This window comes from Engystomops pustulosus, chromosome 7, assembly GCF_040894005.1.
Source record: "Engystomops pustulosus chromosome 7, aEngPut4.maternal, whole genome shotgun sequence".
Lineage (NCBI taxonomy): Eukaryota > Metazoa > Chordata > Amphibia > Anura > Leptodactylidae > Engystomops > Engystomops pustulosus.
The window spans coordinates 91218603-91243528 of NC_092417.1; the positions used below are offsets into that span (position 1 = coordinate 91218603).

Consider the following 24926-nt stretch of genomic DNA (forward strand, 5'->3'; position numbering starts at 1 on the left):
CGGGAATTAGAAGCCATGTTGTGCTACAGAAATTCCCACTTGCTGCACAGTTGCTAAGGATGGTTCAATCCAAGTCAATTAAATAAGTGATGAGGAGGATAATGAATCACTTAGCATTTGTACAAGAGACCCCTTGACACTCCAGATAGATTAAATATTAAAGCCAAGAAATACAAGTACAAGAAGTTTCTTGGAAATGACAAATTTGTGTTAACAGACTGGGCCAGTGTGGTTTAGCCCGTTGTCACAGAACGTGAAGAGTGCCATGTCACAGACTGATCTATATCTATATCTAGATATATACAGTGCTCCAGCTTCCCTGATGCAGCAGTGAAGACAATGTAATCATTACAGTTTCAGCTCTGCAGCATATTGGAGGAAGAAAGAAGTATGTACATTATTAAAATGTAATAAGTGTATATGATTGCATGGACACCGTGGCATACGTCCAGCTTCTACAACCCCCACACACACAGAGGTATGGTTATACAGATCTCCTGGGCTGTTACCAAACACGGTCTGAAGCTTCACATGGTCAAAATTGATGATAGATTTTACTTCTCAACCACTCATTAATCAATGGACTTGTGTAACAACAAATAACTATTACATTTATTATTCAACAGACCTATACCGTAAAAAAAAAAAAAAAAAGCGTCCATGCGTTCTATCCACTGGCGCATACTATGACGCTGCTGTATCGCTGCTGCTGCTGCTCTTAGTGTGCCTCAGCGGGTACAGCACATGGACGCGTCTCTGGCCGCTCTGTTACCAGTGAAAAAGAAAAGGAAGGAGGAGCCGAACAGAGTATCGGAAGGTGAGAATGCAAGTTTGTTTTTTTAAACAATGAAGGGAATTTCATCACTAGGGCGTCCGCTGCGCGTCATTTCACCACTAGGGGACCAATGCATTTGCCACCCTCAGCTTATACCCAGGTCAATAAGGTTTCCCAGTTATTTGTGGCAAAAGTAGGGGTCAATAGAGATTATATATATTTTTTTTTTTTTTTTTTATTTTTTTTTAGGACACATTAGAATATGGTTTCATACAATAAGATGATGCCTCTAATAAAAGTATATTTTTGACTATTGAAGGGAAAAGGGAAAATTATGAAAAATAAAAAAGAACATATTATGCCATTTTTAAGTGGTGCCATTTTTAAGTGGTAGAAAATGATTTGGAGAAAGCAATTTTAAACAGGCCAAGTATAATTTATTTGGTAGTTTGGCTTCGCACAAAACGTCAAACGACTGGAGCGAGTTATGGATTATGAAGGTTTTTCCCATTTTTTTGGCACCACACACACTATGCCAAAAACAAACACTATGAACAACCTCAGAATAACTACTTTTTTGGAGGTCCCTTCTTCCTACTGCTGGTTTTCTGGCACCACACTGCCATTCCCCACGTGATATCAAACCAGTGGCTACTCGTGAAACAGTTGACACCCAAAAGTTTTTCAGTCAGAATGCTTTCTTCGTGCTATCCGACTATTAGTTTGTGTAGTCAGAGCATCATCAGAGTTGGGCCTGATGATCACAAATGGAACATTCCAATCGCATATGCGTTTCCAGAAAAACGCATGTGATCAGTAACCTGCACCCAGTGTATTGAAACACATATGTGATCAGACCGAGGCCCGTCCCTGGGCACTAGCGTCGCTTTTGTAAATGCAACGCTAGTGTTATGTGCGTACGCACCCTAAATGTCACCTCGAGATCTCACTGCCTTCCTCCTACGCTCACCGTTAACTGCTTACCACTGCAACGTATAAAGTCAGTGGTAGGGAACTGGTTAAAGTTTTAGGTGAGCAGGTGGATCTGTGGCCATAAACCACTACAATGGTCTAATGCTACATGAGATTTTCAGGTTTGGCCCACTGCTCAGCAATACAAGGAAAAGCCTAGGGCCAACACCAGAACTGGGATCCAAGTCCAAAAGCAACATTATGCTTTTAAAACAATTCCATAAACTATTAAAACAGCTTTTAGCAATGGAGAATGTCTGATCAGTGTTTCTATTCCATAATAACCATTTTTGCTTGCTAAACTCTACCAATTACTGATCCCCCTGATAAGCTACGCAGTGTGAATTATGTCCTGTCACTTGTTCTGTAAACACAGGACACTTTTGGGAAATTGCTTCCTTTCATGACAATGATGAGCTGTCACAGGCTACAACAAAAACTACTGCTGGAAAAGCAACAAGTCTTGGCAGGAGGCGACGTAATCAGTAGCTTCCCACTGCAAGATGAGAGGTGCTGGTGTACAGCCGCTAAGCTCATTTACAATGAAGAGGGGATCACAGCGCTCACAACCACCATCTCCAGGCTGCTTCTCTTACTATACATTCAACAATGACAACACAAGGTGCAAATAGACATGAAGATAACTAGCATGATGATTTCCGGACCGAGTCTCCATTGTAAAAATCTCAGACAACATTCACACATAGTAGTTGAATCGTATTTTGAAACGCACTTTAAAACGCAACAGTCATGGGCTTGAACTGGGCTTTGAACTGAAACAAATGCAACCAGTAATGAGCACCACATGTTTTACCTTGCTTACAAGAGAAAAAAAAATGCATGTTTTTTCAAAATCGCTTAAATAAAAACTGACTAAAAATGGCGTTCAAAACGCCACGTGTGCCACCACCCCAAGGGTGCATTAAGACAATCGGGGTGTTCTTTGGGCCAAACACATTTGCAACAGCAACTAAGTAGGGGGAGAGAGTGGGGGGGTTGTTTGATAAAAAAAAGGAATAATGCAAGGCATTTTTTATAAGTTTATTTAAGGTTGATGGAGCAGTGGTGGTATACTGCGCAATTTTTTGCTAGGTTCACACCGTATTTTTTTTTTAAAAAAAGGATTTCTCAGGATGAGGGCTTTCACATTTGTGTCGTTTCTCACATCCATGGTTCTGGGATTTCCAGGAATGCCTCACATTCACATGCATTCACATGCATTATTTTTTTTTCACCAATGCAGATCAGGGTGCGTCCACACGTTCAGTTTTTCAAATGCAGTTTTTCTGAAGCCAAAAGCCAGCGTGGATCAAAATGGGGTGAGACAAATAATTGAAAGGTGCTACTCCTACTTTTACTCCATTCTCGGTTTGGGCATCAAAAACTGCATCTGAAAAACTAAACATGTGGTCGCACCCTAAAAGTAAGCAATGAATGACAGCAAGCAGAGATCTAGAAAATCATGGGGAACAGAAAATTAATTTTAAAAAAACAACAACAACAATGTTAAAAATAAGCTTTGGTGGGAAAAAGTATAGCTAAACAATATCCTTCCTTCCCCTCCCTTTCTTTGGTTGACTAGATGGACTTAGATGGAATATGGAGCAATGGGTTTTCCGTCTCAAATGAGGTCCGCATGAAGAGACACTGATGACTGACATGTAGAGGACAGGACCCTTTTCTTCCATCAGCATATACCACATTATTGCTGCGGCTGGAGGCACAGCTGACTCATACCCAGAGATCTGCTGAGATTCATAGAATGATTAAAGGATATTAAAACTGGATTGATAGGGGAAAGAATGAGGATATTGGAAGCCTTGAAAGGCAGAACAACAGTTGTATGAAACATTCACAATACAAGTAATTACGCATATGAAATGTAATCGAGTCAGAGCTGGAACCATATGCAGCCATCTGCTGGAAAAGACAGAAACCTCCAAGAACTGAAAATCAGTCCAAAGCCTGTCAGCCGCACATACACGTCCACAGAACAGCCAACATGGCCGCCGCAGCATCATCATGTGCTAATACTTCTCCTCTGGTGCGATTTTAGATGTGCAGTAAATGTGTCAGAGCCGCAAAACATTCACAGCTCTTTTTGGAGGCTTATTTTTATGGTGTCCAACATGTCGTGTAAATAATAGGATACGTGATTTCTAGGGAGGTCACTACGATTACAAAGACACCAAATAAAATTTAGATTTACATGTTTTTTCCTCATGCACAATAAAGGGAATTATTTGCTTGCTACAGTCTCCATAGCAATTTTAATTTTATGTCAACACAGCTGTATTAAAGCAATTTGTTTCTGCAGACTACATGGTAACAGATTTTTTTAATGTTAACCTTTAATTTAAGAGAATAAATGACAGTAATTTTTTAGGGTTGGTTCCCATGAGGCAATATTAATTGTGTGTTATTTTTATCAATAAAAACAAACTTTGAATGCAATACTGGATGTGCTGGTTATTCCAGGGACACAAGGGGCCTCATTTCTATTATATACTGTTCAGAGGTTCAGAGGGAAAAGATAACCATAGCTCTGGTAAAGTAGTGCAGGGATTTTGCCTTCTGTATTTTTGCATGGTTTTTGTTAAAAAATAAATAAATTCAAAAACTAATTAACAAGAAGGTTTTTGTGGCTTTTTTTTTTTAAATTTAAATTTACTCATTGGTTAAAATCTATTTTCATTTGTTACATTCAGGGTTATGTTCGACTTTTTTATCAATTTTTTTGGAAGCAAAAACAGCATTTTTACGCAAATTTTTTTTATGGTGTTCATTAAGTAGGTTAATATCAGATAACATTTATAAATCAAGGCATAACTGAGGCTACTGAGGCAGGGGTCAGCTGTCATTAAATATGCAGGGCTTCGACCGAAATCTCAGGCACAGAATCTAAGCCCTTGTGAGGAACAGGTCAGTATAGTGTGTCGTGATGTGCTAATGCAAGGGCAACACAAGGCACTATACCAGTGCCCAAAAGGTGTTAAAAAAAAAAACTGTCCGATTAAAGGGGGGAAAAAAAACAAAAACAAAACACTGGCCCGCTACATTGACTCATACTATGTGAAGCATAGTCTTCACATATTTCATACATAGGATGTATATAACACTGATGTGTCTCCAAAGGTGGGGCTAAGGAGAGACACCCAAGATAAAGGATGGGAGGGTGCACACCTTCTGCACATCATGAACTTCTGGGAACATCTTGAAACTTATAGAATGGAGCTATAAGTTAGCAAGAAAACCTCTTTTACCCCTTCAGGACTCGGCCGTGTCCTAGATGCCAAAATAGGCTAAATTTTTCAAATCTGCCCTGTGTCACTATAAGTGCTTGTAGCTTTGGAACGGTATGAGATATCCAAGGGATTTTGAGATTGTTTTCTCGTGACACATTGTACTTCAAATTGGTATGAAATCTTTTGTGTTTAGTTATGAAAACTATTTGGCAAACATTTTGAAAAATTCTTTATTTTCAAAGTTCTAAATTCTCTAGATTTGATGCAGATAGTCATAGTGCCCAAATTATTTCATAACTTACATTTCCCAAATGTCTGCTTTATGTTGGCATGGTTTTTTAACTTTCCACATATTTTACTAGAATGTTATAAGGCTCAGAATTTGGGGGACATTTTTCACATTTTTGGGATAATCAACCAAACCTGGATTTAGAGGCATCTGCTCAACTTTCAATTGACTGTGAGAGGCCCAAATAATAGCTAGACTTGTAAATTACCCCATTATGGAAACTACACCCCTCAATTTATGAAAAAGCACTTTTAAGAAGTTTGTTAACCTTAAGGGGTTTTATAGGGGTTAGAACAAAATGGAAACATGATCTACAAATTGTAATATTTTTTAACAATACACTCATTTTGGGCGGAAAATTAAATATCACAATGGATTAAATGAAAAAAGGCTCCACAAATTTTAATACCCAATTTCTCCCGAGTGCACGGATACTCTATATGTGGTGGTAACCTGCTGTATAATTTTCTTCTTTTTTAAATATATATACATAGGGGCTTATTTTATTTTCACACGAGATGCTTTGTTGGTGGAGAAAATGAAAATCATACATTTTTGGCAAGATATTTTTGTTTTTTGTTTTTTTGGGCGTTCATCATACCATAAAAATAATACATTTGTTTTATTCTATGGGACGCCATGATTACGTGGATAGATCATGTAAAATAGATTTTTTAATTTTTTTTTACTGAATAAAAACTAAATTGGAGAAAAAGTTGTTAATTATAGCAACACCGTCTTTTCAGATGTACAAGGTTTTTTTAATGGTCTCTTTTTAGCAGCTTAGAGCATTTTTTAAAAAGGGTATTAATATTTTTTTGGATTTTTTTTTTTTTTTTTAAATGGGGTTCACTGTGTTGGTCGAGAAATGATTCTGTTTCATTATTTAGCTTTCCATGGATGCAACGATACCAGCTACGTGGGGGGGGGGGGGGAATTGTGTATTTTATTCAATTTTACTTTAATTTGGAGAAAATCTTGTTCATTTTAGCATGACCATCCTTTCAGATGCATTACTTTTTTATTTTTTAGCTGATGAATCTGGCTAAGGGCTTATTTTTTGCCAGAAGAGTTCTATTTAGTGGTCTTATTTTACAATGTGTAAGGTTTTTAAATCATTTTTAAGAGCATTTTTTAAAGGGTATAAAAAAAAAATTATTTTCTCAACTTTTTTTTTTTTGGAGGGGGGGGGTGTTAACCATGTGGCTCCTGTAACAAATCTGTTTTATTATATCGATTGTTATGGACGTGACCATACCGTGTGTGTGTGTGTGTGTGTGTGTGTGTGTGTGTGGTGGGGTGTGTGTGTGTGGTGGGGTGTGTGTGTGTGGTGGGGTGTGTGTGTGTGGTGGGGTGTGTGTGTGTGGTGGGGTGTGTGTGTGTGGTGGGGTGTGTGTGTGTGGTGGGGTGGGGTGGGGTGGGTTGTATTTGGGTTTTATACATTATTAAGTGTTTGTGTGGGAAAGTGACAATGTAGGGGCTTATATTTTTATTTAATGGTTTAAACTTCTTTTTTTAATTTTTTTTCACCAATACAAACTTGAACCATTGATGCTCTGATCTCAAGTACAATAAACTTCTCTACACAACTAATTCATTGTGGAACAGTGTAAACTGTTTGGCAAGCTCACGCATGCGCAGACAGTTTACAGTCAAGACTCGGAAGAGGTCTGACTGCACAGGGGCACTCTTCAGACCTCGGGCTGCCCAGAAGAGGATCGATTCTCCCGGAAGAACCCTTATACGGCGCGGTCATGCTTGACCGCGAGTGCTGATACCTGCTGCTTCTGGTGCCGGCTCCGTTTGTGAGCCGGTGCCAGAAGCAGGACGTGATAGAACGTCCTGGTGCAGGAAGTACTTTTATGTAACACATCAATGAACAGTGCCACTAGTGGAAAAATTCTGAAAGTGATGGTAGTCCTAAAGTACAGTCAAAGGACATAACAGGTTATACAAGCACTTCCATTAACCATAGAATGGTTTACAATCCTTACCAGGTATTGCTGATCAGGATCATCAGACCTTAGAAGGTGAATGAACCTGCCTACAAGCCCCTGCTCATCGGCAAAGTCTTCAGGATCAGGATCCTCTGCTGGCTGATCGGGCTGGTCCTGGATGAGTGTTGATACTAAATTCATGATGGCATCCACCTGCCAATAAAGCCCATAGTGATGCAAGGTGTAAAGAAAACCTCAGAGTACAGACAGATGTAACCTCTGACCTTACCTGCTCCTGAGAACCAACTTCAGTGTTGTACTCTAAGGCACTGCTCAGGACATAGCAGCTCATACTCTTTCTGGATTCATAGTCAAAGTATTCAAAGAGCGGATAGAAATGTTTCAGCTTCAGAACGGTCAGGATGTTGTTATAAGTGTCCACCGGTATCTTCAGAAGTCGGGTTAGTTCCTTAGAGACCGCACTGCTGGTGGCAATGCTGAAAAATATAAATTTAGCAAAATATATTACAGTCTCAAAAAAAACTGCAAAGGGGCACCACTGAATCTCATGGTTTCCATGGCAATGAACACAGTAATGTGGTTTTAGCATGTACTGCTGGTGGACCCAATGAGTAACCTCATTAACCAAATGAAAAATTGTACAGGTATATTTCTATTGTATTATTTATACCCCTTACACCATCATCTTTGTTTCTTCAGTAACATCATTGTCCGGTAGCAATGACTTCTCTTCTATGCCACCCGCCGTCTTGTAACCATATCCAGGGATATTTATAGACCTGCACTTTCATAATGTTTAATAGAATTATGTGTAAACATAGCCAACAACAAACTCAACATTAATAGTCCAACTCAGCTGCATCATTAATATATAGCAGTACAGTATCTGCTCTGCTACATATCTGGGAAACAAGAACTTCATGCATCATGTATCAATATTATGCACAGAGTTCAGTCGCCAGCAGAGTGATCAGTCTGTGTACAGCACTTATTAAAGAGAACCCGTCAGGCAAAATTACCCCCCTAAACTAAATATATTTTCATAAACTGCCATTAGAAAAAGCATTGCTTCTATCCCTTCATTGTCCCTCTACTTGCTTGTAAACCTAAGCAATGAGGTCCTAAAGCTGTATGTAAATGACATGGGAAATGTCCAATGAGTCATTAGCATATTCAAGATGTCCAGCTTATTCATGAGTGGGAGGCACTGCCACATCCCCAGTGCATGACTGACAGCTGCTCCATGTAATGGCTGCTCCATGTGCTCCACGCCCCCTGCAGCCTGTTTGTATGAGCAGCTCCAAGGCAGCCATGTTATACAAGAACATGTCAGGTACTACTTGTGTAGTTGATGTCTGTTCCTCTCACATGTGTATAGCAGAACATGTCAGGTACTTGTGTAGCTGATGTCTGTATCTCTTGTGTGTATAAGGAGGATGCAGCATGTCAGCAGATGCAGCACACACTAACTATGTATAACTATATACATTACACACAGACATGAGCAGGGGGAGGAGAGGGGGAACAGGGATGACATCACTGCCTCTGACCATGTGACCAGCCTCATTTACATAATAAAGAATAGATTATTTTATAATGATTAATGTATGAAATAACTAGATAAAGGCTGGGATGAGATCCTTGTGAGCTGCTCCAACAAGTAGTAGCGACAGGACAAGTGACACAGACCTGATGACAGGTGTCCTTTAAAGAGAACCCGTCAGGCAAAATAACCCCCAAACTAAATATATTTTCATAAACTGCCATTAGAAAGCATTGTCTCTATCCCTTCACTGTCCCTCTACATTCCTGTAAACCTAAGCAATGAGGTCCTAAATCTGTATGCAATTGACCCGTGAGATGTCCACTGAGTCATAATCATATTCAAGCTGTCCGGCTTATTCATGAGTGGGAGGCACAGCCACCCCCCCATTGCTTGACTGACAGCCTGTATAATGGTGTGAGGTATGATGGTGTAATGGCTCCTCCATGTGCTTCCTGGTGCTGGTACTTGTGTAGCTGATGTCTGTGACTCACACACACGTGTATAATTGACATCACTGCCTCTGACCATTTGACCAGCCTCATTTACATAAGAAAAGATAATTTTAGAATGATTAATGTATGAATTGACTAGATAAAGGCTGGGATGGAATGGGATCCATGTGAGCTGCTCCAACAGGTAGTGGTGACAGAATTAGCTGCAGAGACTTGACGACATGTGTTCTTAAGGACCAATTTAAAAATCGGCCAAGGTGTGGGGGGCAGGATCTTGGTTAATTTATACATCATTAATAGTTCTGCTCTGCTTTCTTGATCTGTAAAAGTGAAGCCTCCAGTCTTTTACCTCATCAGCCTCATCAGAGATTCCTGTCCATAAAATGGCTGCAAAGAGAACATGACCCTCTATCTGTGACCATTTTTTGGTCAGCAATGTCTGGCTGTTGAGGTAAAAGAAGGAAGCTTCACTTTACACATGAAGAAAGTTGTGCAGAACTCCCAAGTTTTCCCAAGCAATAATCTTTTTGTCCTTTCCCATCATTAAAGCAAAATTACAGCCTGAATCTTGTGTCCAAATAAACGTACCACTAAGGCTACATTCACATGAACGTATGGGAGGCGTATACATATGGCCGATATACCCCCCCCCCCCCCCCCCCATACATTGCAATGCGGGAGCGGTACGGTGCAGCACATGTGCGCCATGTCCTATCTTTCTCCGGAATACGGCGCCATATATCCCTGTGGAGAGGGTCGGTGTGAGCAGAGCCATGCTACTGTATGGCTGGCAACGGCAGTGTCAATGTAGGCTAAGGCTGCATTCATTCAGTCGTTGTAGGGACGTATATACAGTTGTATACATATCCCCATAGACTGCTATGGTGACACGGCGCCCTATAACCTCTGCTTCTGTGTCCCTTCACTCCAAGAAGCGACAAGGGGGCACAGATGCGTACGCAAGAACGGTAATGTGGCTAGTGACTGGCTGCAGTGATCAGGGGCGCTTTACCACCAGCAGTCCGCTGGAAACCAAATATAGGCAATGGAAAGTGGTTCCTATTCCCTGACAGCAATCATAGTGGTTGAATATGACGAGAACTAAAATACAAAGTGCTTCTTAAAAGTTGCAAATCTTTTCAGTTTAGATATTATATATTAACTCAGGACAACAGTTGCCAAGTGGTAGTATTACATCCTCTTTGTAGACAGGTCTGTGGTACGGTTAAAGTACAAGTATCATATAGTCCCATTAAGACTTGGCACCATTTATAATGAGACACTTCGGAGATGACAGTCTACTGCCAAAAAAGGAATGCTACAGAATACGTGCTATGGTTTCTGAAAGGAGTCCTCTAACAAGCTCTCACAGCCGCTCTATTCGTCTCATATACTCACTGTTCAAGGTTGAGCTTGTTAAAGATTTCTACTGTCGTCTCCAGCACTTTATCAACATAATCCACCCGATCAGGATAACACTTCATCGCCAAGTTAATAAGAGACACTTGCAGGGACACAACGTCTTCTGAGGGCATGTCCTGTCGAGACTGAGTATGAGTAGGTGGGAAAGAGAAAAGAGCAATACTTTAGACACATTTACCATCTAATTATGTCTGCAATACAGTAAAATTCCCTTAACCCCTTTCAAGGGGTTCACCGCTGACTATGTTTACATATATTCGTAGTAACTGATGAGAATTTTATTACAGTATACTGCAATATCCCTGTAAAGGGGCAGCTTCATGTCCCAAATAAGTTCAATGAATAATATAATGAGTTTATCAGTGTTACAGTTTACATTTGTTCAGCAGCACAACCAATTTGTATTGGGAAATCTGCTGCGGAGGGCTACATTAAAGATCAGAGGGAAAACAAGCCTTCATTAAAGGTCATCACACTTTCTACATTACCTTTACACGTCAAGTACAGATTTGTCCATGTAAAATAGACAATAAGATAACGGACTGTCAGCATGGCAAATGTAAATCTATGCATAGAGAATGTTAGCAGTAAGACAGAGGCTTACAACTTTCCATTGTGCTCACCTGTATGACTGTGGCCACTTGCTGAGAAAAAATGTCAAACAGCTTTATGTCTGCGGGAATTCCAGGTCCATCTTCACGATGCGCAAACAGGGCTAACCTAAGACAGAAGAAACCCAGTGAAATGAAGAGCACAGATCCATCCTCAGCCTCCTCTAAGGGAAACAGCAAACACCAGGTTGGAAATTAACAAGCGTTCAGAATTTTAATATCTTTATAATGGCAAAGTTCTAAAGCCAGTGATTTGCTGCTGTCATTGCTCAGGGTATCATCTTATATGGACAATAAGGAAAACGCCCACAACGTACACTCAGAGGAGGTAAGAGATGGAGGCCAAACACTGGCATAGCCACTAATGGCTTCCCTGGGCGTATACTGTGCTCCCCAGCATGAAGCAGGGGGAGCTTTCCAGGCGTACACCTCAAAAAAAAAAAAACAAGGCGTGAACAGAGCCTTAGGAGGTTGCCATTTCACGCAGGGCGACCATTGCTAGAACCATCTTGCATGCATATATGGTAAATATAGGCAACTGTACATTTAGTTCTCATAACCAAAAATAAATAAACTAACCCTGAAAGCCAAAGCAGAAACTAAAAATTCAAAAAAAAGGTAATTTGCTACAGAATCTGCAGGAATAATTAAATTCCAAGCAAAGTTGTTTTACGCATCCTGTGAATGGGTTAGCATTGGCTGTACAATACTGCAGGTCAGCTACCAGTGATATCACTGCCACCACCTTGCTACTACTTCACACGTAAAGATTCTTCCAATTGAAAAAAAAATGTATATGAAAAAAGAAAAAACATATTTTGTATACATTTCTGTAATTTAATGTAGTTTAATAATTGCAGCTGCACCATAACTCCCATGCTGTTAAAGGAGGTGACAATTTTCTAGTGACCTCAACAATCCTGTCTGCATATTTCTAGGTTTTTATTTTTTAGGGGTAATTGCCTGGCACTGGTTATTGTCACAAACGGCAATTAAAAGGTATATGGGACCTTTTCTTTCAAAATGATCGCAAAAAAAAAAAAACTTGATTGTTTTTGGAAAACTCTTTTTTTTTGTTTTTTTTATTTAGTTTAATAACTGCATTATTTAGTTACTAATAGCTTCCTACAGGTACCCTCTTAAGAAGCAACATGCTCTATATTTTGAGAAGTACTTAAAGAAGACCAGTTAAAACTGCTAGCGTTATCAGAACCCACCAACAAAGCTAGCAAACACTGCAGAGCCATAGCCTCAGAATGCCGGACCGAGCTTTCACCCCCTACACCATAGGCCGGCATGAATACGCCGGTCCGCTGTGAGCTTGGTCCGGCATTCCGCGGGTATGGCAGTACATGCTAACAGTAATACTTTCTCAAAAGCTGGAGAGCTACAGACAAATGAATTACAGGAACATTAACAATTATTCATATACTTTTGTTATCCTTCCATCCCCAAAAAGTGGCTCCATCTGGCAGCTAATGCAAACCATGAAACAAACTTACCTGTCGATTAAAGCGATGATAATATTTTTCACATTCACATTTTGATGAAGCTCTGCACAAGCACGAAGGAAAGGGTTCAGTGTTTGGAGGTGAAATTCATCAGGGAAAACCTAAACCAACAACCATCAGGTTATGGAAAGATGTGGACACAATACAATGTGGGGTCCTAATACACAACTTGAAACCAACTTCCACAGCTAGAGTCGGCTGCATAGCCTTTTTAACCCTGCTACACCATTTAAACAGAATAAATAAGAGAGCTGATTAAATCTGGTATAGCCACAACCATGCTGACCCACAAAACAAAAGTTAATTCTTTAGGTGTGAACAGCTTCCTGTTTAATTATTTGTGTATATAGCTGCAGAGAACAGCTGATCTGTAGGGTGCTGGGTGTTGGACCCCCACCGATCTAATATTCAATACCTATTCTTAGGATACTATACACAAGAGGTGGACCAGCACTGCCCAACAATAACCACTGATCAAAACATGCCAAAATAACTGATTTAATGAGCCATTTGCAGTTTCACCGTAAAGAATAGTCTGAAATAATGGATGGACACACAATTCAAGGATCAGCACAAAACCATGTACAAATAAGAAAGTTGTATACCTAAATGCTCAGGCCATGAGAGCGGGGTGCTGGGGACAGATGCCCAAGTCTATCCCCAGCACCCCGCTCTCATGGCCTGAGCATTTAGGTATACAACTTTCTTATTTGTACATGGTTTTGTGCTGATCCTTGAATTGTGTCCATCCATTATTGTGTTTCACCCCTCTTTTTGTTGTTATCTTGCATTTGTATGGACTTGTCAAAAGATTTGATTAGCTCACCATTTATAATATTTATATCTGTACATTGTTGTATACTATATTGTGGCCAGTAGGGGGAGCTGGAGTTCCGGGAACAGTGCACATTATCATGAGTCCTGCACTTTCCCGAGGATGTCATTCATTTGTGACTTCGTTCACAATTTTTAAAGGTTTTTAAGCATGTTTTGTGGTGTATTTTTATATTAATAAAGATATTATTTGCTTGATCTATTTTTCTTTTTGTGGCTATTCTTAGGATACAACATCAATACCTCTTCTGCAGCCGGGTTTTGGTTAAAACAACTGATGAAATAAAAGAGATCTGAACTGGCCCATGCTCATCATTTCCTGTTAATCACATAGTAAGACCCACCCACTGGACTCTTCAGGCAATACTGTGCTCACCTGTATAATACACTCCATGAGGTATTCCTGAGCCAGGGCATCTCTGCAGTTAACAACCTGTTCCAGGATCCCAGGTAACACAATCTGCAAGAGAAAACATCATAAATTTTGTCTCTTAAACCAAGTTCATACAGATTCATATGGTTCATAACAGTGAAATATATCCATAAGCAATGGTTGCAGGACTGAGGAAGGGAGGAGAAAAGCCGTGTGGATTTAGCCGCATTTTTTTTTTAATGGAGTAAAATTAAGTCTTAGACACTTGTACAGGCGTTTAGACAACCTCTGTCCATAAGAATAACAAAAGGTATGATGGAAGGATGACAACCGCACGACAATAGAAGTAATGGATATTTAATTAGAATCAGTTACGGTTTTCTGAAAATTCTGATGCGAAGTGGCCCTCACCAGCGACCTAGTCATAGAGGAAGCATCAGTCTTCAGACAAAGCTTGTACAACTCACCTGCTTATACCGTTCAACATTCACTCCCTCCAGCTGACTAAGTCGGACCAAATTGGTTCCAACTAGAATACGTAGTTCCTGCCTCTCACGTTCCCTCTTCTCTTTGTCCCGGCTGTGGCCCTGGTGCTGCATCCGCACCCACAGCTTGTTCATTTCAGCAAAATTCAGCAGGACGAAATCCATGGAGTCACTAATGTCTCCGGTGACTTCTTCACTGCAAAACAAAGTACAACAATGTCACCACAATGCAGTACACATATAAGTAAGTACATCATTCAGTCAAACCAACGAGGTCACTTTCATAACTCAAGATCAAATTCTCTCCAATCTGATGTGGGATGAGCTTAAAGTTGCATAACATAAGATAAACAAGATTACCTTTTTTAAAGACCATTTGCCATTCTCCCCACATTAAAATGGGTCTTAATAAAAAAAATCCCCATACCAGATAGCCATTACTTCTACATGTAGTGCCCTCTACAGATCTGGGCTGTACGAATATATGAATAAGATATAATAGCTGTTAACAAAATAATTTAATAATAAAGGTTGTGATTGGGATGATACCCTAGCCTAGTCTAATGACCACAGCACTCCCTAACAGCATTAGCAACCCCAATATGAACGCCAAAGATTCTCATTACTCAGTTTGTTCCCCTTCGTCTGGAAGGATATTTCGGGTGCACTGAAGTAGATAATTGCGTAGAAAAAGTCCTCTGAGCGGATGCTGGACCCCACGACACATCTCTACCATGTCTTTAAGAATGTCTTTTCTTGACTGTGAAAAAGACTTCACATATACAACGCCAACAGTGATCAGCAGATACCTACAAGAAAAAGCACAAGGTAGTTAGGTATGGGGGAAGTACTAACCAGTAGAAACAGAACTGTGTAGATTTAAAGTGTAACCGTCATTCTGAGCAAAAAAAATAAATAAAATACATAATTCTGCTCCAGGTGTCCCTGGGAATCATTCCTCAAAGTATTTTCCCTCTCGGTCCTCATTTAGTACCTTTTTTGGCCCATAGCAACCAGAGTCTCCAGCTCTCAAAAAACTACAATCAGCAAGATGGAGGGGCAGGCCTTCCTCCTGTCACCTCATCACAAGCACCTGCTGCTGACCAATGAGACCAGAGCCATCTATGTAATATCTATCTATCCCTTATCTATCTAGTCATATCTATCTATCTATCTATATCATATATATCCTCTATGTATCTATGTCTATCTATCTACGTAACAATCCAGCACAGCACATGAGGGCACAGCTTGCAGAGTTGGAGAGTCTCTCCTGCCACTTCCTTGTGTGAGGTGATGGGGGGAGGGGGGTGCTGCAGCTTCTGTCTGTGTGGATTATGTGTTATACACAAGTGTAGGGAAAGCTGGGAAGAGATAATGTAGGTGCTTGGACACTACATTAGTGAGGGCTTCTCCCTGCACATGGCTAAGTGCTGGGGCAGTGAGACATGAGGTAATCAGCTGTGTGCAGTGAGACATGAGGTGATCAGCTGTGTGCAGAGAGGAGTATGGGGGCTTCTTTATGAAGACGGAATGTCCATAGTAACAGACATATGAGAGATCACTGCCATCTAGGGGAAGTCTGCAGAATACAAGAGGAAGGAGCAGGATTCGGGAACTAATCCAATTGCAAAAGGGCTTAAAATGACCTGCCCTACAACATATCAAAAGTTTTTTTGAAATGACGGTTACACTTTAAGCATTAGACAGATGATAGAAAACCTCAGTTGTCATCAAGGATGGTCCATCAAGTAGGAATCCACTGACGACAAAGGGACCAGCTCTATAATCAGAATGCCAGGAGATGTAATAGGACAGAAAAAGAAGTTTTACTCACAGCCTGGGGATGATGTTCCCAGCATACTGGACAAGTTCATACAGGTCAGCCACCTTCCTTCCTTTAGCAAATTCATCGGTTAGATAAACCTCCAGGTAATGGAGTTCATCAGAGATGGCCATATCTGTGGTTGGTTCCATTAAGGTACCATGTCCTTCTAATTTTATTTACGGAATAATATCTTCAGTCATCATGTATCAAAGACTAGTCAAAAATCCATGTTGTGCTAATCCAGCTAGGAACAAACACCACCAGAGGTTCCCAGAGTGAAGTGCAGGTCCTCAGAGATGTTTAAACTAACCTCTGAAGGACTCCTCTCCCACATTTTACATGCACTATCCAGGTCATTTTGCCAGAAAATAATACATTTGAATACAGATGCCTAAAAGCATACACATATAGCACTGGAGAACTTTAATGACCTATGGACCTGATAATGGTAATATAGGAACTACAATCCACATTGCAAAGCTGCTCCCAACAATGCACAGATAATTTATGAAGATGTATGTCTCATGACAGCTGCCCAGGATTTTATAAATCTTAGCATATGACTAGGTGCCATATCTTACAAGCAGTTGTTGCCCAGCAGGGCTCATTAGGAATTCACAGTTTCTTCCTACATATGTGCACTCTACATTGTGAGTAGGTCTCCCATTTATAAAATCCCTGGACACTTTAAAGCTTCATACACACATGTGGCTTGAAGCATCCAGTATATGGTCGCTGTCCTGCTGCTGTCCATAAACAGCGTGCAGTCCTCATGTCTGGCCTCCTAACACCCTGACCTTCTGCTTCCTCTTTCCTTCATGGGTGGCACCAATATTGATTTCACAGTTTTATAAAGAACACCCCATCCTGCTGTATTTACTAACATCTAAAATCCAGGTTAGACAAGGCAGACATGTAATTCCAGTGATGTACTGCATGCAAGATATACATAGAGGCTGGTGCCCCTTTGTAATTCAGGAATACAGTGCACCAGCGGAGGGAAAACTAGGGGTGGCATTCAATATGCCAGTCTTAATAAACTCCCCCCCACTCATTTCAAGCAAATCTGGAAATACCATGAAAGGATACAAAGCTCATAGTAACTTTTTGGAGACAGCATGGAGGTTCTGAGTTCTCCAAGCATATTTGAGGCATGCTTCAGTGCATCCATCAGCTTGTTCTTGTCCTGAAATAAAAGAGTCAGAGAAAAAAAAAAAAAATATCTTGGTTACTCTATACACAATCTTTGGAAAAAAAACATGGATACAACTAAAGAAAAAAAAAGGATAAAGGTTTTTCCATAAACTCCCACACTCTTTACAACCGTAAAGACTGTATGAAATTCCTAAGCTTTGAAGGACCTCCCTCAGAAGGCACCATTACTCAGAAAAGGGAGCCTTACTGCCTAACAAATGGCTGACCACATCCAATGGGTAATGTTGGGATTCACAAATGGCAAACCAAGCCATGTACCCTCTGGAGCTTCAGAAAGACAGTCAAACCTGTGGAAATAAAAATCCTGGGAATACCTAATCCATAATGTGATGGCAACATCTGGAGAGCAAAGAAAACATTCTCTCTAGCACTTCTACACTAGAAAAGGAGGCTTTAGACTAAGTCACCAACTCAGACCCTCATGTAATGGAGGAAAAACACAAAAAAGAATAGAGTTCACATGGGAAGACCTGAAAAACCAGGTTAAAATTCCACAACGAGTAGGAGTTGTGATAAAATGGACCAACTCCACAAATATATAAAAAAAAATTATTTAAATGTCTGTTCCAATGCTGATCTAAGTATTCAGGCCAGGGGGAAACGTATTGGTCTTATAGATACGTTGTCATACTGATCAACTTTACTGCACAAGTAACCAGAACCCTAGCTGCATCAACAACTATCGTACAGCAACAAAATGCCACCACAGAAATGATAAATACACGGTGCAGCAATAAATACCACCCCAGAAACCAAATCATGCATTCAGAGCAGACAATAATATTGCAGACCCCAGAGCATATAACATTAAAACCAGAGACTACAAAACAGACAACTAATAATACTGGAGACCCCCGGGGCAGACAAAAAAAAAATTCTCTCTTTTTCTCGCTCTTCTCCTCCCTGCAACACACTTTAGCAGGAAAGGAGCCAGGACCAGCTGACAAGTACTTACCACTCGGATGCCAGTGCATATACAATGTCAGAATACGGAGAGGAGCGGCAGGAGAATACCCGGCAGTGGTGAGGACTTCTCATCTGAACTCAACACTACCCAAACTTCTGCACCAATGAACATTTCCATCAGTTATGGAAGAGCCCATTGGACTCAGATTGTCAGCAGGGTGATGGAAGCAACTCAAGGCTTGACAGCCTGCATGTGGCCTGTCGGGGAATGTGGTGCATCCTCTTCTAGACTTTTTTTTTTTAGTAGAGATCAATGTGTGCTGCACTTTATGTACATGCTCAGTTGTGAATCTTCTCCACTACGGAAAAGAGGAAAAAGGCACTTGGAATGAACGCTTCATCTTAGAACTGCTAGAATGACAACAGCTCTGTGGGACGGAGTCTGATACTATTTTGGTGGGGTCAGAGTTGGGTAAATTGAGGAGTTGGGAGTTTTGCCTTACCAACTCAGCCCTGTCTGAGGGGGAAGACACCAAAGCAAGAAGTATGACATGACCAAAACACTCTGATCAATCTGGAGCAGGAGGAAATCACTAGAACATTCAACATTTACCTTTACTGCCAGAGCCTAAGGGTTTTTGAGAACTGGACATAAGCCGAGACAGCTTATAGTAGCATTGTTCTAGTGTGTAACAGAAGCACCATCCTAGATATTAGATTTTATAGTTATTACAAAAATACTGTTACTCATTGCTGCATTAGGGGACACAGAACCATGGGTATAGGCACGGCAGCTAAGGGGCTCTCACTTGCTAGAAAACAAAGGTGGTGGCTCTGCCTCGGTGGGCTATATCCTCACCACAGGTCTTACGCTGATCAGTTCATGCAAAAGCATCTCATGTAATAGAGAAACCGCACAAAAGGAATAGAGAGGGGTAAGAGTCTAAAAAATTCACATGGGAGGACATGAAGGAGCAGGTTTAAAGGACACCTGTCATCAGGTCTCTGTCACCATTTCTGTCACTACTACTTGTTGGAGCAGCTCACAGCCTTAATCTAGTCAATTCATACATTAATCATTGTAAAATTATCTTTTCTTTATTATGTAAATGAGGCTGGTCACATGGTAAGAGGCAGTGATGTCACCCCTGTTACCCCTCCCCTCTCCTCCCCCTGCTCATGTCTATGTGTAATGTATAGTAAAGCATTGCTAGTGTCTGTGCTTTATCTGCTGACATGCTGTGTTCTCCTATACACAAGTGTGACACAGACATCAACTATACAACTACCTGACATGTTCTGCTATAACATGGCTGCCTGGAGCTGTTGTATCTCTCCTATACAAACAAAGGCTGCAGGGGGCACCAGCACTAGGAAGCACATCATTATACAGGCTGTCAGTCAAGCACTGGGGGTGTGGCTGTACCTCCCACTCATTAACTGGACAGTTTGAATATGCTAATGACTCACTGGACATTTCACAGGTCATTTGCATACAGCTTTAGGACCTCATTGCTTAGGTTTATAGGCATGTAGAGGGACAATGAAGGGATAGAGGCAATGCTCTCTAATGGCAGTTTATGAAAATATATTTAGTTTAGGGGGGTTATATTGCATGACGGGTTCTCTTTAAATTCCACAAGAGTAGGATTAGCAACTCAAAATATAAACAGATAAAGAAATAAAAACCCTAATATGCCCTGAACCCAAGAACACTGCAGCAGGTGCCTGTAAAAAGGATATAACATAAAGCAGATTTTACAGCAAGAACAAAAATCCCAATTTCTCATTCTAAAACTTGGGGGGGGGGGGGGGCAATTTTGACCATGGGCTGTGTAGGCTTCACTGGTAGCTGACAGCACCCACCTGAATATAGTGGTCTTGGAAGCAGCCATGCATTTATACAGACCCTCGGGGATCATGAACAAGGAATATGTACATCAAAAGAGCTTGGCGACAGATTAGTTGCTAGGTGACAGCTGGGTGGCCCGCACCAAATTAAGTTTATGAAGAAAAATGTCCAGCGGCTGCGATGTTGATGGGCAAAAATACTAGTGGTGAGGGTATAGTGTCAGCCGCCTAGGGGCCGGGTCTATCCCATTGGTGCCATGGCCCCCAGGGTTAGAACGAGAAAAACACATTTATTAAGAGCAGTATTACTGAATTGATATTGTTTGTATCATTTGGCAAGGTGGTTTCCCTTTAATTCCATGACCTATAAAATAGAAAATTCATGCAATCAGAAACAACTGGAATAAACAAGACTTATTGGGAGTGGGATGTGACAGGCCGGGCTGATGACGGGCTGCATCTCATTGTGGTTAATTCCAGCCCAGACACTGGCATAGTGATTTACATTGATTAGGAGAGCAATTTTCAGTGCTGTCCCATGGGAAATTAGGCAGATGAGGATTGATAAGACAGGAATGAATTTCAGCATGTTTTGAGGTTTAATTCATTGCGCTCTATTAAAATTAATAGGCTTAGCATTGTTTTACTCCATTTTATAAATTGTCCAATAAATTTAAAGAGGACGACGTAGATTTCCACACAACCACAGAAAAGCCTGAATATTTCACGCGCCCCTACTAATTCATGAGAAAACATGTTTATCACAAAAATAATAAGCCTAGAGTATTTATTACAACCAATGTACAACATTATTGATGAAGAAGAATTTGAGAACACACACAGTAACTTATATCACAGAACTGCATGCAATTACACTGAGTGATCAACTTCTGTTCCATAGAAATACTACCCATTGTAAGCAGGTGGGTGGGAAGGGTTTTAAAGGGAACCTGTCACCAGGGACCTCATTTTTCACTAAACATAGATTCTAAAAGCCCATGACACCTGCAGTGCAGGTGCCTTTTCTAAGCATTTGCATTACAATATAATTGTGTGTTATAACTTACCTTGCATGCTGACAAAATCCTGGGGTAGTCCCAGGGGCCGGACTTCGGTTTGGATGCATTTCAAAAAACAACATGTGACTTGTCTGACCTGCTGGCTGTCTCCATGTTTGTGCTCCTGTACAGCTTGTCCCTCCCCCACTGATGTCAGGCTGACCAGGCTGTGACCTCTGAGAAGAAGCAGGTGGAAGAGCTGTGCAGGAGCACAAAGGTGGGGGCCAAGCTCTGAGGAGTAACACAGAAAAGTCACATGTTGTTTTTTGAAATGCATCCAAACCAAAGTCCAGCCCCTGTGACTACCCCAGGATTTTGTCATGGAGCAAGGTAAGTTATAACTCACAATTATATTGTAATGCAAATGCATAGAAAAGGCAGAAAGGCAGATTTGCACTGCACGTGTAATAAGCTTCTGTAACCTGTCAGTGAAAATGAGGTCCCCGGTGACAGGTTCCCTTTAAGACTGACGCTTCCTAATTTAGTGACCAATGTGGGTCCCAATAAAATAACAGTTATTACATATACAATTTAGTTCTCTGTGTTTAAAGGGAACCCATCATGAGGATTTAAAGTGAACATGCCATTCAAATTAATGAGTTATAAACTTTTATGCAACCTACCTATTGAGTCCTGCATATTCATTCTGACTTGTACTTCCCTGCCTCCCTGTTTCTGATCAACCGTTTTCTTTGCTACCCCCACGCAGTTGTGTGGAACTAGTACTAGTCTGACATATTTCAACCACAGACTTATGAGGGGTAGGAAATGCTAGACAGTATTTTGCTGGACAGCTGAGAAAGAGACAGACTGGTTGTGTGGGACACGGCTCTGCTATATTATCAACCACTTCCTCAGAAAAGAGGGAGTAAGAGTTAGGGTACAGTCACACGTACGTATGAGGGATATACGTCCCCCGTAGGCATCTACTTTGCCCAGGCTTGGTACGGTGAGCACAACCAGTGCTCACTATTGTGAGTTGTGGGCGCAAAAAGTATATAGCATGCTCTAGCTTTGACCGTAAGAACGGCCGTGCGGCTCTATTTTCTATGGAGAGGGGAGAGCAGCGCTCACCTCTCCTCCTCTCCAGTATCCCTGACGTATACCCCAGTGTGAATGTACCCTTAGGTTGGCTGTGTGATGAGAAATCCCCCTTGCTTCTCACTCCTCCCTTAGGAATGTCTTCTTCCGGGGTGGGGTAGCATGACTATACTGCAGCTCCATGCTTCCATGACTGGAACAGAGGACATCAATAAAGGTTTGTTTCTTTTTTTTGAAGAATGGTGGCTCTGATCTCCTGGATAGACGCATCAGTGAAATGTGTATAAAGACATCAAGAATGTAAAGTGTGTGATTTGTAGGGGAGGGGTTCGCTGGTGACAGGTTCTGCACAGAAACCATCACTTACCTGTTATCCAGAACAGAGCGAATCAACATTTTACAGTGAAAAGAACTTTGAACATATATTAGGCTACATTCACACAGCAGTATGGGGGACATATATGCAGCCGACGTATATATATGTCCCCCATAGACGGCAAGGGGCACACAGCGCAGTACGTGCGGCATCATACCGTTCCGTAGCCGGGGTAAACATAGGACATGTCCTATCTTTCCCCATAATACAACGCCATACATCGCTATGGAGAGGGGCGGGGGTGAGCAGTGCTATGGTACTGTAGGCACAAGTCGTCTAAATGTAGATATACGAGTTACTGTGGCCCGACTCATCCTCGCTTGGCAAGGAAGCACATCATTAGCGGCCATCTTTCAGCAATTATCACTTAGACTTTTGATAATATACATGGAGTATGGTACTACAAGGGAAGGAGGGGACATCCTAACATGACTCTTGTAAAACATATTCTGTCACAAATGAGGTAAAAAAATAAATAAAAAAAATCTACAAAATACTAAACCTGAGATAAAGCAGCATGGCGTGGATGATTCATTGATACAAATACAGTCTAATTTAATAGCCGTTTGGACCAGTACAAAAACCCACAGACAAAATGAAATGATGTTCACAAGCACCATATTTCTTCTGGTCATATTTTATGGTAATCTGGTCTATGAGGAACTAATTGTCACAGAAAGACACGAGGGATCACACAAATCATGGGCCTGTCAACAAGCTTGATCACTCACCAGGCATCTCTTCATCTGAAATGACTGCACTTTTACAGCTTGGACGGCTTCATCCAGAAGCTTCTCCTGCTCATCCTGCGGGGACTGCTGTGTAGTTGGCTGGATAAACACACAAAAATAAAAACATTAAAAAAAAATACAAAATTACAGTACTTTGAACACAGGTATTAAAAGAAATCTACCATCAAAATCAAGTACGATAAACCAGGGACACTTCCTCATAGATCCAGGCACCGTGATAATCTTCATATCCATGGCCTCCTTCCTTCCAAAATCAACTTTTAAAATTATGCCAATGAGCCTGGGGCTACCCATGGCCCACTGTGATCTGGCTTTACAGTGCGTTACACTGTCTGAACCTGCCCCTGCTCCCACAGCAATTTTTAGAACCTGCTGTAATCTCAGCGCTGAGGAATCAGTGGGGAAGGTGAAACAGTGTAACAGCCTATAAAGCCAAATCCCAGAGGGGCTCTGTTAGTTCCCTGGCCCATAGCATTATTTTAAAAATTGATTTTAGAAGGAAGGAGGTGATGGATAAAAACTATAAGAAGATTACCACAGTCACAGTTCCTGGATTTATGAGCAATTGTCCCTGGTTTATCCATGCTCGATTTTGCTTGATGTTGTAGAAACCCATCACACGTGCAGTGAAAAATGCCTCTCTGCCTTTTATAAGCATTTACATTACAATATAATTGTGTGTTACCTTGCACCTTGATAAAATCCTGGGGTAGTGACAGGGGCTGGGCTTTGGTTTGGATGCCCCACCTCTGTGCTCCTGTACAGCTCCTCCCTCCTGCTCCTTCACAGAGGTCACAGCCTGGTGAGCCGACATCAGTGGGGGAGGGAGGAGCTGTACAGGAGCACAAAGGTGGGGGCTGAGAGCCGAGGAGTCTGCAGCACAGACAAGTCACATGTTTTTGAAATGCATCCAAACCAAAGCCCAGCCCCTGTGACTACCCCAGGATTTCGTCAGGGAGAAAGGCAAGTTATAACACACAATTATTTTGTAATGCAAATGCGTATAAAAGGCAGAGAGGCACTTCTGCACTGCAGGTGTGATGGGCTTCTGCAACCTGTCTTAAAGAAAATGAGGTCCCTGGTGACAGGTTCCCTTTAAATAATTCTGGTCATAGGTAACTGCAATTTTTTAATGCACTTTTAGTAGTTATCTATTCTTCCAAGGAGCATCTGAAAGAACAATGTACCAACACTCATACAATTTGTGTGCTATGCTTGAAATTGCAGGTCGTCCTCACTGGTATGCAGATGTGCTGCAGTACCCGATGCTGTCAGTGAATAAGACCGGCACGGTATCCAGTCCTGTTGTGCTTGTGATTGCTGGACGTCAGACCAAACAAACAACACACTGATGATAAAGAAAAAATCCAGCTCCACGTCCTCCTGATTGTAATGGCAAACTTTATTTTAGCACATAGCTTGTTTA

At 41.2% G+C, this 24926-nt stretch overlaps 1 protein-coding gene across 1 annotated transcript in view; it reads right to left on the minus strand.

Moving 5' to 3' along the window:
* VPS35 (VPS35 retromer complex component) overlaps window positions 1-24926 on the minus strand; it is a 50421-nt gene that overhangs the window by 17202 nt on the left and 8293 nt on the right. Inside the window, exons 2-12 of the mRNA XM_072117206.1 lie at window positions 23480-23578; window positions 17391-17487; window positions 16311-16434; window positions 15100-15282; window positions 14456-14669; window positions 13992-14075; window positions 12773-12882; window positions 11283-11379; window positions 10636-10784; window positions 7508-7715; window positions 7276-7431 (exon numbers count right to left, since the gene is read on the minus strand). Coding sequence (XP_071973307.1) covers window positions 7276-7431; window positions 7508-7715; window positions 10636-10784; window positions 11283-11379; window positions 12773-12882; window positions 13992-14075; window positions 14456-14669; window positions 15100-15282; window positions 16311-16434; window positions 17391-17487; window positions 23480-23578 — 1521 coding nt within the window. The remainder of the gene's footprint in view (window positions 1-7275; window positions 7432-7507; window positions 7716-10635; window positions 10785-11282; window positions 11380-12772; window positions 12883-13991; window positions 14076-14455; window positions 14670-15099; window positions 15283-16310; window positions 16435-17390; window positions 17488-23479; window positions 23579-24926) is intronic.